The 15,195-nt window shown below is 38.7% G+C and overlaps 1 protein-coding gene across 2 annotated transcripts in view; it reads right to left on the reverse strand.

Moving 5' to 3' along the window:
• The window catches only part of LOC106459304 (cholinesterase-like), a 68,527-nt gene that overhangs the window by 41,327 nt on the left and 12,005 nt on the right, over positions 1-15,195 (reverse strand). For both annotated transcript variants that reach the window (XM_022385956.1, XM_022385960.1), the window contains exon 2: positions 7,648-7,794. In XM_022385956.1, the coding sequence (XP_022241664.1) occupies positions 7,648-7,794 (147 nt within the window). The remainder of the gene's footprint in view (positions 1-7,647; positions 7,795-15,195) is intronic.

Consider the following 15,195-nt stretch of genomic DNA (forward strand, 5'->3'; position numbering starts at 1 on the left):
AACATGCCTAGAACTCAAAGTTCTCTTCAATTGTCAGATTTTGGTCAAGCAGATGGTGGAATAAGTCAGCGGCAAAATTCGACAGTCAACAGAATCATCGTGCAGTTCAGGAAACACGGCAATGAAACAACTGAGCAGCGTCTGGGTCGTCTTAGTCCTTCGGAGAGGACAAAAAGGGCTGTCAAGAGGAGCATCGAAATGGATTCCAGACTAAAAACTGCAGAAGTGGAAAAAATTGGTGGGATGAGCCCGAAATCTGTTCAACAGATTCTCCACAGATTGGGTTATCGTTGCACAGCAGCTTAGACGGAAGCCCTTATTAAGACCTGCCAACATAGTCAGACGAAAGAAGTGGGCAAGTGATATGATGACCAAGCCTCTGGACTTTTGGAAGACCGTATTGGTTGAGCCAAAACTCTTGGTGAGGCATTCTCCAGACCTCATATCCTTCCACTGTCCGAAAATTGAGCGAATCTTGATTCGTCTGAGAAGTGGTGTGATACTAGTCACGTGACCTCGATGTCGCAACAATAGTCTGCACTTTTAGTTAAAAGTAGCTATGTAGGCGGGGGTGTTATTGACTAGCTACCCTCCCTCTGGTCAGCAACTAAATATTACAAATGACTATGCACGAATCTTGGTGATGCTGACCACCATTTAGCCCATTTATCGCGTAAGATGCTGTTCAGGTTAAAAATGCCAAATTCTTAATTTTTTCTCTGTTGCTTTAACTCTTTTTTCTCTACTATCTTTTATACCAAACATAGAAAAAAAGTTGAATTGTCTAGTATAACACTTATTGTAGTGATAATCATAATTTAAAAACACAGTGAATACTAACCATGAGATAGTTTAAAGTTCAGTTTAAAGTTAACATTATCCTAACTTGAAAATCTCTTTCCCATAGATACTCCCCACCGGACACAGAGGATGAGAATGTGTACGAAGGTAAGTATCTATCAGAAACACATTTTCAGATTAGGAAACTTTTAACTTCTGAGATGATATTCCAACTCCATACACACAGAAATGCTTAAATTTTGGAGAGACTGGTGCTAAAAGTTACTTAAATGAAGCCCATGGAGTGTGACACTTGATGGCAGGGGCTCCATAGGTGCACACCCATTGGAGACCACATCTCTTTTCAACCAGGATATATGCTTCACCCGAAATGTAAGGGGGGGGGAGAAGAAATTGAGCGCCAAGTGTTGCAGGAATGGGTGGAATGAGAATTTGGCTATGTGTAGTGTTGTTAGGACATGATCTGACCATACAGTGTGTGCACACCTCAACATTACTGAACAGGTGTTGGCTGCAAGAGGACACATTATGTTTGTAATAGGTAATCTGCACTACACCAACAGCATCTCCACCACCCCACTTCTAATTGGTGAATATTCTCCATAGTCCACCACTACAGTGGCTAGAAACTGGTAAGTGGCAAGGGTCTCCTGTGCTCCACGTGAAGAAACAATGGGGGAATTTTGCACTGGGGAGGCCCAAATAAGTGCCTGTATCTTCACTGGACCACTAGCTAGATAGGTATTTTATTGGAGACAATGGGTGGCCATGAATCCCTATTTGTGAAAGTTGGCAAACATGAGCCAAAGAAGTGGGTATACACGTTCTTGGTGCTGGCCTTTTCAATGGTAATTAATGGAATTGGCATGTTTAGACCAGACAATTGAATAAATGTTTATACCACGAGGATGCCTCCAGTGGTCTTGTGGAAAACCCCATCTTACAGTAGACACTGGTAGAGCCAGGGAAAATGGTCTGAGTGCTTTCTGTTATCCTGGCTCGATGCAGATTTTAGGAAATGAGCATACCCTGGGAGTCAACATCAACCACCTGGTAGGATCCTATATTGCTAAAAGGGAGAGAAGGGGAAAAAATAAATACATTTACCCATGTCAAAGATGGTGGATTGATTGAAGAATGATGACTGATTACGGTCAAAAGCTGGCAGGAGACTAAGCAACCAGATGATGGAGATAAAGAGAAATGAATGTGTGAGAAGTCATCGACATGCCCACCCTAAAGGATTTTGTCAAAAATAGGAAGTAACAGAATGTGTCAGGTGACGAATTTGATGTGAAGAAATGTGGAACAGTCTCTGAACAGCCACATCTAGAGAAGCATATGCCAACCAGAGAAGTTGGCAAACCCATACAGTAACTGAAGAAGGGGAGAGGTCATTGGAAGAAGAAAGGTACTAGGTTATAAACAAACAATGATGGGGACCACGAAAGAGAGAGGTTCATAATAGATACCATCAAACAGCCCGAACAGGACACAATAACTGATCTAGGTCTGAACAATCATAGAGGTGAGGAATAGAAAGAAGGAAAATAGAAGAGAAAATGTGATCACCTTCCTGTGTGGCAGAAGTCTTAGGAAGGCAAGATTGGTCTAAATATAGATGAATATAAGTGCAGTGCAATAGAGTATTAGAAGAATCAATAGCATAGATGTCTAAACAATGATAAATACAGGTAAGAAGAGGGGAGAAACTAGTATTGAGAGAAAGGTGGTATAAAGAACAAGAAACCAATAGCTCGAACAGGCCACATTTGAGAATGTGCAAAAATACTTTAAGATCCCAGTTAGGTATGGGAGTTGGGTGAGGAGATCAGAGAAAAGGGCAGCAGCAGAAAAAAGTAGAAAGTACAGGTGAATAAAACAACCTGTGGTATCAGAAAAAGTGAAATGTAGTGGACAACTCCATCTGATAACCAACAATGTTGGAGACTGACAAACCATGGTTAAACAAACAAAAGGCAGAAAGATGGGACAGCCAAGAGGAAGGGAGTGGTAGATGGACCAATGATGATAGATACACTACTTGTGTTGGCAAACAGACAAGATAGATTCCACATGTGACAATATCCCTTGATGAAACAGTGATATGTGAGATACAGGAAGGGAGTATGGATGTTAAATGAAGAAGAAAAGAAAACTATGGCTGAGCTGACCAAAGAAGCACCACCAATAGGACCTGACAAGGAGTATCATGTATCAAAGTGAGGACCCAAGGGAGAAGAAAAAGAGGAGGATAAGCTTATAGAAAAAGATGAGAACAATCCTGGCTGAGAATATTGACTACCAGAGCTGAAGTATGAGAAACTGAAGGCCGGAAGAGAGGAAGCTCAGAGTTGAGATGGATGGCAAAAGCATCTATTAAAGATATCCTCAACCGAGAGCAAACTCAATGAAAGACCTGGGGTGTAAAGACCATTCTGTAGGAAGAATGCAGTCAAGCCAAGAGAGGTGATCTGCCACCACATTCATAGCTTCTGGCACATGACAGTGAACAAAACAAACCCAATACCCAAAGGCAAGGGGTCCTGAAATGGGCACTCTCATTGTGGTTGATGTAAAAAATGACTATGAAATTGCTGAAGAGAATCATGACCAAGTAATCTACCAGTAGGAGCAAGAAATGAGGACATGCCTGACAAACAGCAAGGAGTTTGAGCACATTGATATGGAGTGAAAACTCGTCCTATGTTCAAACGCCAGAAGTCATATCATTCTTTAGAGAAGCAGCCTAGCCTAAGAAGAAAGCATCAGTGAAGAGATGGAGATTCAGTCTGGTATTGGTAAGGGAATTACAGAGGCAGTATTGGCGTGGTTCAGCCAACATAACAATTCCTCAAGTAGAAGAGAGGAAAGGATCACAATTGAGGACAGTGGATCTCAAGAAAGGATCCATTGGTTCCAAAGGGTTCACTGGAGAAGGCACATATGCGTGAACCACAAAGGAGTAAGGGGTTTCACGGAAACCAAATTCTAAAAAAGCATAAAACCTCCCATTTAGGATGAGAAGAAGCGTGAATTTCGGTGACTAGACACTCCGTAACTCACATGTGAAGAGGGGAAGTCTGAGCTTGGCCAAGAGGGAGTTGAAGAAGATGCCCAAATATACCAAATTCTGAGTGGGTGTAAGAAAGGACTAGGTATCTTGACAAACCACCCCAACTGAGCAGCCTTCTGCAGAAGAAGAGAGGTGGGAGAAGATACTTCCTGAGAATGGACTAAGAGGAGTCAATCATCCATGTAGAAGTAGAATCTCAGTCCCAGGCCATGAAAGTGGCGAGTGAACGTCCTCATAATTTGAATGAAGACATAAAGAGCAGAAGCTATGTTTTTGGGAAGAGCACAGAACTGGAAGACATGATTCTGATGGATGAATCATAGAACACATCTTGAGGATAAGGAAATTAAGATATGGAAGAAGGTATCTGAAACATCAACCTTGTTCATCCACAGTCCAGGTGAAAAGACCACCAGATAGAAAAGAAATTATCCATCTGTAAATGGGGAATGACCAGAAAAAAATAAAAGGTAGATTACCAGATGCCAGTCCCCAGTCTTCCTGGATATCACAAAGAGATGAGAGTAAAAATCTGGTGAGGGGTCGTGTACACTCTTGGTAGTGTGCTTGGCCAAAAGAACTGATACCACCTTCTCAATAATCTGAAGATAAACAGGATTCAAAGGAGGAGAAAATGAAATGGAAAAAGGAGAAAGAGGGAGTGGAGGAGAGAATTGGAGAGACAGACCATCAATGGTGAAGACTTGAAGAAACCCTCTGTCAGTAGAAAATTGTGACCAAAGGTCAACTAACTGAGATATATGGGCTCCAATGGGTCCCAAATTGATGGGCTAATCACCAATGAGATATGTAGGGACCTAATAGTATGCAGTGGGAGGGCAGGAAGAGAAGGAAGGGCTGGAAGGTGGAACAGGAAGGTGAGGGGTAGGTGATGTTGTGAGAAGCAAGAAGATAATGAGAACCGGTGTTTATCCACCACTTCCTGGGTCTCCAGTGAGTAAGAAACACCACTGAAGACATAAGGGTAAACAAAAGAGTCTGACAAAGATCATGCAGATATGAAGCAAGTATGCACATATTAGTAAGAATTGTATCTCTACCTAATAAGTCTCAACAGTAGAGAAACCAAATAAGCCGGAATAGGACAGAAGAAGTGGTACAAACCATAGTGGTAAAAAGAAAAGAACAAACTTCTCCTGAAAACTCATCTGGAGCACAATGAAGCACCTCAGAAATAAGTTGCAGGAAGGAGATGTAATAAGAAGGGTGGTGAGAAAAAGACAAGGACGTGAAAACTGAGCACTGGAAAGTGAAACAATAGACATGAGGCCTGCTCTTCAAGCAGGAAATAGAGATCCCAAAGATTGAGAATCAAGAAATGGAAAGGAAGAATGGCTGTAAGCTAGGACATGAGAATCAGAAAGACAAGGAGGACAAGACATATAGTAACAGTAACAAAGTTTTTCTAGGAATGAGTCAGAGTGGACCCAAATGTGAGGTGAAAGATGAAAGACTAAATAATCTCGATCAAAGAGCATGAAGAATTATAAGACACGGGCGAAAGAGAAATAAATGAACATATCTGAGAAATCAAGTCCTGAAACAGTGTTCAAGGCTGAGGATTTTCTTCGACCAGTAGGAAGGTACCCAATAAAATCCAGGAGAATGGAACAGTCACTCAATGTTGTCTTCCACCTGTTCAAACTCAAAATGAGGTAAAGAAACATCAGAATAATAGACAGGAACAGAAAGCCTAGCATGCATAATGGATCCCACAACACGCTGCAAAATGGCTGTAAAGTCCTCCTTAGTCAATGATCCCTTTGACACCATAATAGAAATATGGCCTGTGTAAGTAATATCCTCAATCACACAGGACAAAGTTAAAGTCTCCGTCACTTGAGAATTTATTACAATAAAGTAAAGCTGTAAAGACAAAGCCACAGTATATTAAAAAACAAAGTTTCGTTAACAAGAAGAAATCTCATTAAATTGAATACAGACGAAACTTGAATATATCTGTGTCGTACAACGCTGAGGAAAATAATGATATTATCATGAGTGCAAGAGCGTAGGGGCAGTTAATGTGCATGGAGGTTGTGTCGTCCTCAAGGCTAGTGTGATGCATATATCATAAGGAAACACACAAGGAAGAAAGCATTTCTGTATGTAGAGGTAAGTTATCGTCACATAATTAATAAGTAATAAGATTTGATTATGGTGTAATGTACGCTTAAAATATCTAGAATTAAACTAGGTTAAAGTAATACAAATATAATTGAGCCTATAATGATACGGCATCCTTTAATCCTGTATGAATTATATATGAACTGAAGAAATAAAAGTTAATTTGATGTTATCAAACTTCAAAATCGAGCATAGCCTAAGCCATTCACTTTCTATCACACTTTACACTCAAACCCTTTTGATCTTTTAACTGGTTGTTCCATGGGTCTTCGATTTTTGCAAAAAGATATTCGACTCAGCCAACTGAGAGGCTACAATATCAATGACATCTCTAGTTACTTGAAATATGAATTTTCTATACATATTTTATTACTCAATAAAGTTAGTTCTTTACATAAAGATACGATATACCTGTATATATACTTTGATGTATTCATATTGAACTTCATTAATAGGTACACAGTATTTTCTTATATTACAAAGAGCAACAGAGCAGAGTTATGACGAACAGAATGAAACAGAAACACTATAATAAGTTGTGATATTAGTTTACATTACTCGGAATTGTTTAACATATTCACTGTGCCTCACTACAAAGACAGGTCTTTGTCGGGACTCGAACAGGGAGGAAAAACACATGGAAGAGAGAAGCAAGGCTTGTACTTTCATCTACTTTATTGTTTTCAGCTGACGCCTCTTCCGGAAATAAAGACTCAAAATTAGCGTTATAAGCCTGTTGACCCAATGGGGATCCAAAAATGAGCTTTGATACTTGTGGTGGCACAACACAGATAATCAATTATGTAGCTTTGTGCTTAACAATAAACAAACAAACAAACTTCTCGAATGTTGCTTTTTCTAAACCACACATAAAAACTATGTGTAGTTAACCACTTGTATTTCTTTTGCAGATTGCCAAAGGTAATAGTTATAATTTTTATAACCATTTGGGCATAGGTTGACAGAGAAAATGTCATGGTTTCATTACAACAATTTGCAATGGTTGACAGTAGTAATAATTACCTTTATCTTACTGTCACGTGATAATTCATAATTATATAGACATAAATTATTTTATTCATTACAAGTCATTCTTATAGATTCATTGTCTAAATTCTTACTGATTGATGCAAATAATAATAAAAGTAAGTTATTTTTTTCCATTACTGGGCCCCCCAATAGCACAGCGGTATGTCTGCGGACTTACAACGCTAGAATCCGGGTTTCGATACCCGTGGTGGGCAGAGCACAGATAGCCCATTGTGTAGCTTTGTGCTTAATTACAAACAAAACAAACAAAAACAATCCATTACTGGAGTCAGGACAACACTTTACATATAAGGTTATGTTTCACTCAAATAATCTTTTAAATTATAAATAAATAGAGAAATACTTAAACACCCGTATGTAGTTTTAAATAAAAGGTATAAACTCAGGTTACAACAGTTAATAACAAGCTGAGGATGTCTTTTCTTATTACAGTTTTGTCAGCAATGCTGTAGAATGAAGTAATAATCTTATGAGTGACTAATATATATTTATATATGTGGGGAATCAGCAACAAAAAATAAATAATTATTGATACTACTCCAAGTTTTCACTCCTATTGTAAATATACTTACATAGGGGGAGAAGACATTGAGATAGAGACAGTCTTCTTCCACCAGATCAATGCCCTTATCAATGCCATAGTACTCAACGTGCTGTGGACAAGATGATTTGTATTTTGTTGCTTGAATTAGCCTTGTATTGAATGGAGGCCGAGGGTCCTAAAAGAAAAGTCATACTTATTAGGTATTTTATAAACTACAGAAATAAAGAGATATGTAAAATTAGCTCTTTTTATCTAGGCTTTGTTTTTTATGTGCAATATCTACTTGCAACTTATCAGCGTATCACAGCTGTCAGTAAATGTCCATCACATTTGAATATCATTCTGATGGCATCAAATTTGAAAATGTTTTTACTTTGTGACAAAACCTAAGTAAATACACATATAAGAAAAATCTGCTCCTAAAAACTCGAAATAAAAATATATTGGTTGCAAGATATGCATTTTTAAAAACAGCAAAATATTCAATGTATTGTGAAGAGTTTCGAGTATTTTTTTAAACACAAACATTTCAAAGTGTCATTGTGAATATTTATTTAATTAATATCATGAATGTAGTGTGGTTACCTCTAAGCCGACCTTTGTTGGGTAAACAAAGTGAGTTCTATACAATCAAGCAAGTTAAACTACGAAACTATAATAGCAAACGTGTAAACGTTAACATGATTCTGCAATTTGTTCCGCTAACGTGAGATCAATAATACAAAAAATGTTCACAATGTACGATAATTATTTCGTGTTATTACATTTGAAACATCTCACTATCTTGTTATACGTAAGGGTCTGCCAAATAGTAATAGTTCTTGTAGCGCAGATTTCGGCAGTTCTATAAGAACACACCCAATGATATTATAATATAAGCTCGAACATCACCAACAACCTGTTGTCTCCATGTGCTTATGTGTTATGATAATGTTCAATTCTAACCACCTTTGCAAGGTGTCGAAATATAAGAACGCGAGCAGGATAGCACAGTTAATAAGTAGTGAAGGGGAGCACATGTACTGTACTAGTGTTAAATGAGAGAACTGGAAAGCAAAGCAAAGACGAAAGAATAATCATAGTAATAATGACTATTAAATATAGTGTTTCTTAGAAAGTAAAGAGTCAAACAATACCTGATAGTATGTGATATTAAGCTGTATATGTTACAGTACGCAGTACAGGTCAACTTGATGTCATAGTTCGTATAAAAAATACTTCTACTGGGACATTCTTAAATACTTGCAGTGTAAAATATATAAAAACGACAATTGTAAGGTTCCAGTACGAATATTTCATATTTTAGGTCAAGCAACACTGGCTCTAGCTTATATTTTTAATAAAATTCAGCACTGAATATTTTTTCCAAGCTTATCATGAACTGCGGTAGTGGTTCATAATAGGCATCGCCCATTTGTTCTTTTTCATTATTATTCTGCCAGCCTACAGCAAAAATGGCTATGAATATTGTAATAACACCTGGGCAATATTTCTAAACGCACCCGGTAGTTTAAATGTAGTCTGTGGTTTATATGGAGCCTCATAATTTACTACATGCCTTCCTGTATAGCTGCGTACTGGCCGTGGATTTAATTTAATTTTTATATGGCAGGTGTTACATATACACAACTGTATATTTTAAATTTGATACGATGGTATTATTTAGTTTATATTGTGTGAGAATTAAAGAAAGTTATTTTTAAAAGTGATGGTTATGTCCAGGTACGTAACTGTTAACTAATCATTTGTTGCATAGTTCAATTGTTGTAAATTGACATTATGTTACTCGAACCTTTTGAATTTTTCTCGTTGCTTTAAGTGAGTAATTTTGCATCATAATGTATTTTAGTTTGTAGAAACTTCTAGGCCTCAGTCGGTCAATATATATATAGGCAACCAAGTAAGTACAAGTAAGTAAGATAAGACAATTATTTAAAGCTCTGGATACAACTATGATAACCAATAGTGTAACGAATATTTTTGTACATACATTTGACTTGTTTTGAATATATTATCTTAAAACAAGTGAACTGTGTGCAATCCATTTATTGTTGAAATTTATTGATAACAAGTCACAAACACTTGCTGTAAAGAATCCGGCCCATATAAAATCCGACATTTGGCGAGCCAACCAGTATTATACAGTGGTAAATGTCTGTAAAAGAAGACGTGAACGACAGCATAAGTAGGACTATATACGAAAAACTGTAGTGGTGGCGAATTACAATCATGCTATAAAACCATGTCGACTGATTTTGATAAATGGGTAGAGAGAGGTAAGCGACTTGGGCTAAAAGATGGTGATCTATGGGAGTTTGTTTAACAACAACAAGAGCTAGGGAAAGAAGAGTGAAAGAAAGACTAAAAGAAGAAAAGGAAATAGAAAGAGAAAGACTAAACATAAAGATGACATGGATGCTTACCTGGAGAGGTATGAAAAATTCGCCCAAAGTCAGAACTGGGACAAAGGTGACTGGACAGTCTATCTCAGCCTCTTTTCACAGGAAAAGGCTTACAATTGTATACAGGCATGACATCAGAAGATTTCATGGACAATGACAAGTTAAAAGTGGTGTTGCTGAAACAGTAGGAACTTACAGAGGAAGGTTTTTGCCAGAAATTCAAAGCAGTCAAACCTGACACTGGATAAACTATTTTAGTTTGTGGCACACCTATGGTGATACTTCACAAGATGGACTGAAATGGCTAAGTGTGAAGATAGTTTTGAAGGACTGGCATATTTACTAGTACGTGAACAGTTCATGATCATGTGCTCATCTGACAGCTCACTGTTCTTGAAGGAGTGAGCACCAAAAGACGTGGACGAGATAATCTAGCTGGCAGAACAGTTAAAGTTGGGCTGACCAGAAGCAGAATGCCATCAAAGAAGTCAACAGACAGAAGGAAGAAGAGATGCTATGCTTGTTATAAAATGTGGCACATTGCAAGTGAGTGCAAGTCTTTCACCAACAAGCAGCAGCAGAAATCTCAACATAAAGCAGCTGCAGCTAACCATAAAGATGGTGGTAGCAAGAAACAAGAAAAAGTGGCTGCTACCATGAATGTTGCTGCCAGAAAAAACAATAGAGACAGCTCGACAAATTCACCACAAGAAGGAAGTGCTATTTTCATGATTAAACAGTGTATGACTGATGTTCAAACGGGTCAAACATTCAGAGGTGCTAACAAATTACAACATGTCAGTGGGTGAAGACTATCTTGGGGCAAGAAAGCCCTACGAAACACTGGGTGCAATAGTGCAGCAGTTAGAACAAGTCTAGTGTATGATGGCCAGATGAGGGGCAAGTTACATCTGAGTGTACTGATTGATGGGACAGTGAGAAAGTTTCGCGTAGTAAGAATAAATGTGGACACTCCATACTATGTGGGAGACCTTGAGGCCATGTGTATGAAGGCACCCATCTATGATTTGGTGATTGGAAATATACTACACAGTAGAAGTTGGTATGAACCAGACAAAAGGAAAACTGGTGAAACATCTAAAGTCACCACTAGAGCTCAAGAAAAGAAAAGCAAGTAAGACATCAAGCCCCTTCAAGTCTCGAATGTAGGTTTACAGGAAGTGAAGGAAGAACAGAAGAAAGACCCTTCACTGCAAAAAATATTGGGACAGTGTTCAGATGAAAATCGAGCACAAGACAAAGGGGAAAGGGACTTACAGAAACAGAGGAGTGCTGTACTGGATCTATCAAGATAGTTATACTGGGGAAGTTAAACAGATCATAGTACCAATAGAATACTTGGCTGAAGTGATAAAGTTGGTTCATGAGTCGATTGTGCGAGGATACCCAGAAGCAAAGAAAATGACAGACAGAATCACCAGCAACTTCTATTGGCTGTGGGTCATTGGAGAGATGTGACCAGATTCTGCAGGTCATATGACTAGAGGGAAGGTAGCCAAGGTGCCACTGGGTGAGGTGCCTCTCATAGAAGAGCTGTTAAGCAGAGTAGCTGTAGACTTCATATTACCACTAGCACCTGTTTCTGACAAGGGCAAATGGTATGTGCTGACAACAGTCAACTATGCAACACGTTATCCAGAAGCCACAGCACTGCTGAAGATAGAGAAGGAGACAGTAGCAGAAGCCCTCCTAGAAGTGTTCTGCAGAGAAGGCTTTCTAAAAGAAGTCTTGAGTGACAGAGGGACCCAGTTTACTTCAGAACTAATGCAAAAGGTGTGAAGACTCATCAATGCTAGGTATCTCTTTGCCACCCCATGCAACTCCAGATGTTATGGACTTTGTAAGAGAGTCAATGGAGTCTTAAATAGCATGCTGAAGAAGATGTTCCAGGAGAGACCACGTGACTGGGACAGGTACCTGCAAGCAAAGTTATTTGCTTATTGAGAATTTCCACATGCAAGTAGAAAATTTATACCATTTTAGTTACTATACAGAAGAACAGCATGAGATCCGATGCAGATATTAAAATAGCTGTGGACAGGAGACAAAAGTATGTGTTAGACCTCAGAAACTAACTGGAGGAAACCTGACAACTTGCTCGAGAGCTTGTATGCATCTCAAGGCAGTCAGAAGCACTTCTCTGACAAGAAGGCCAAGGATCAACATTTCAAGGTCTTGGTTCTGCTACTAACATACAATAACAAACTCACCCTGCATATGAAGGGACCTTTTGAAGTGCAGGAAGTGATCAACAGAATGGATTATAAAATGAAAGTGGATGGGAAGACCAAGATCTACCATGCCAATCTGTTGAAGAAGTACTTCAAGAGGGAAGAATACCTAATGTGTGCAGCTATTGAGGCACAGATGCACATGGCAGGTGTAGCTGTCATAGATGCAGAGCCAGAAGTCAGTGACTTTGTTATAGAAGTTGAAAACCTACTAGACCTAAGACCACTGGGTGGAGATGAGACATACAAGGATGTCAACACCAGTGAATAACTGACTGGCAAGCAGAAGAAAAACTACAAGATCTGCTGTGCCAGTATGGACATGTCTTCACAGATAGATCAGACAAGACAAACCTTGTACAACACAAGATAGAGACCATGACCAGGGATCCAGCCAATGTGAATCCCTACCAGATGCCCTATGTGATTAGAGACCTGATCAAGCAGGAAATCGAGTCAATGTTAGAAGCTGGAATTGAACCTTTGAATTCAACCTACTTTTCGCCAGTGACAATTGTAAAGAAGAGGGGTGGCTCAAACCACTTGTGCATAAAATACTGGAAGCTGAACCTCGTGATGAAGTTCGACTCTGAACCTATGGGCAACCCAGGGGCTATCATGGTGAAACTAGATGGGGCCAAGTTCTTTTCAAAGATTGACCCCAGTAAAGGTTATTGGCAGATCCTGATGGAGACAGGCTCTAAAGAGAAGAAAACAGATATCACCAGTTTAAGAGAACGGCACTTGAGTCTGTCAACTCAGCAGCAACAGTAAACTGCATGATAAGGAAGATGTTGCACAGAACCACCAACATTTAGCATTATGTGGATGACAATCTAACCCACACAGTCAGATTGGAAGACTACTTGAAGAAATGTAGAGAGCTGTTCAGATGAGTGAGGGCAGAAGGTCTGACTATGAGACTGTCTAAGTGCTACATTGGCTATTCTGTGCTGGACTTTTTTTGGACACAAGGTGGGAAAAAGATTGCCATGGAAGAAGAGAAGTTCACCCACGTACATGATGCACCAGCTCCAATGACCAAACAGCAAGTCAGATCCTTCCTGGGGTTACTGCAGGAAGTTCGTCTCAAACTCTTCTGAAGTTGATGCACCAATGACTCACCTGACCAAGAAAAGTCTAGCCAACAAGGAGAAGTGGAAACAACTACAGCAGATGTCATTCAAAAAGTTAAAGGACATGTTGGAAAGTTCACCAATCCTTAGAATGCCAGACATCAACAAACCATTCATCATTCAGGCCAATGCTTCAGACATTGGAATTGGAGCAGTACTTTTACAAGAACATGAAGATGGGCTGTTTCCAGCAATATACATAAGCAAAAAAGATGTTGAATAGTGAGAACTACTCTGTGAAAAAACAAGAGTGTCTGGCCATCATATTTGCCAACCCAAAGTTCCAGAACTACCTTTACAGGAAGGAGTTCATCATCTAGATGGACCATCGACTCCTTGCATACATTCAGAGGTGTAAAATTGACAGTGTGAGAATTATGAGGTGGGCATTGTATCTCTAAAACTACCAATTCCACATTGAAGCCAACAAGAGAACTGTAAATGTTGATGCAGACTGTATGAGTAGACTTTGTGTATGAAGTGAAAACAGTCTTTGTATGTAGTGTAAAAAAAATATTGTAAATATTTTTATTGAAGAGGGGCTTGTTGTTAGATATACACTACTATTTATTTTAAGTTTAATACGAGAGTACTATTTAGTTTATATTGTGTGTGAGTGTTAAAGTAAGTTATTTTTAGAAGTGATAGTTATGGTCAGTTTGCTTACATGACTGTTTACAAATCATTTTTTGCATAGTAGTTCAATTGTTGTCATGTTATTCAAACCTTCTGAATCTTTCTCGTTGCTTTAAGTGAGTATTGTACATCATTATTTATAATTTAATTAATATGTAGTAGATCTTTCTTTTGCTTCGTGGAGTTCGTTGATCCTTTGGGGCATCGTGAGAATCATCTCGTCAATTTTAGATTGTGGGATTTTCGCCCACTCTTGCCTCAAAACTTGGAGTAGATTGCTCTTCAAAGTTGGTTTTTGGCTGTTTCTTGACTTGCTGGTCGAGTATGGCCCAGAGGCTTTCGACGAGGTTCATGTCAGGAGATTGGCTCGGCCAGGACAACTTCTGGATACCATTTTCTTCCTGCCAGTTTTGGGTGGTTCTAGCAGTGTGACACGGTGCTCCATCTTCCTGGAACAACGAAACCCGAGGAATAAAGTGGCAAGAGTCCTTCCTCAAATAATTCAACGTATTTCACAAAATTTATGTTGCCAATGCACTCCACTAAGCTCGATCTCCCACCAACCCAAACAGCTCCCCAAACTATCACGCTGAAACCACCATGCGTCACAGTTGGCTGCAATCTGTCATTCTCGAACTTTCACGTCTTTTCCTTAAATCTCGTGATCTTTCTAGATATAGTGTAGTCTTGTATATATATAAGACCGGCCACGAAGCGACGGGGAGACAGTGAGTAATTGAATGTATGCGGATAAAATATTGTTGGCCACGTGAGATGTGAATTATAGTGTTTGTTATAGAGCGACTGTTGAAATTAAGTGTATCGTAAAGTTGTATTCGGAAAGAATAAACCAGTTTTGTTTAAGAAAGGACTTGTGTCGCTAAAGTTTAGTCGGAACGAATTTACGGAAAATTAACTAACGACTGGAGGCGTAACATTATGTTATATTGATAAGTTGATATATTGGCGTTTATATGCATGTCTTTTATCTGTTTATTGTTATGTGAAATTGATAAGTTGATATATTGGCGTTCATATGCATGTCTTTTATCTGTTTATTGTTATGTTATATTGATAATTTGATATATTGACGTTTATATGCATGTCTTTTATCTGTTTATTATTATTCTTGCATTTTCATATAATTTAC

This window comes from Limulus polyphemus, unplaced genomic scaffold (assembly GCF_000517525.1).
Source record: "Limulus polyphemus unplaced genomic scaffold, Limulus_polyphemus-2.1.2 Scaffold27, whole genome shotgun sequence".
NCBI lineage: Eukaryota > Metazoa > Arthropoda > Merostomata > Xiphosura > Limulidae > Limulus > Limulus polyphemus.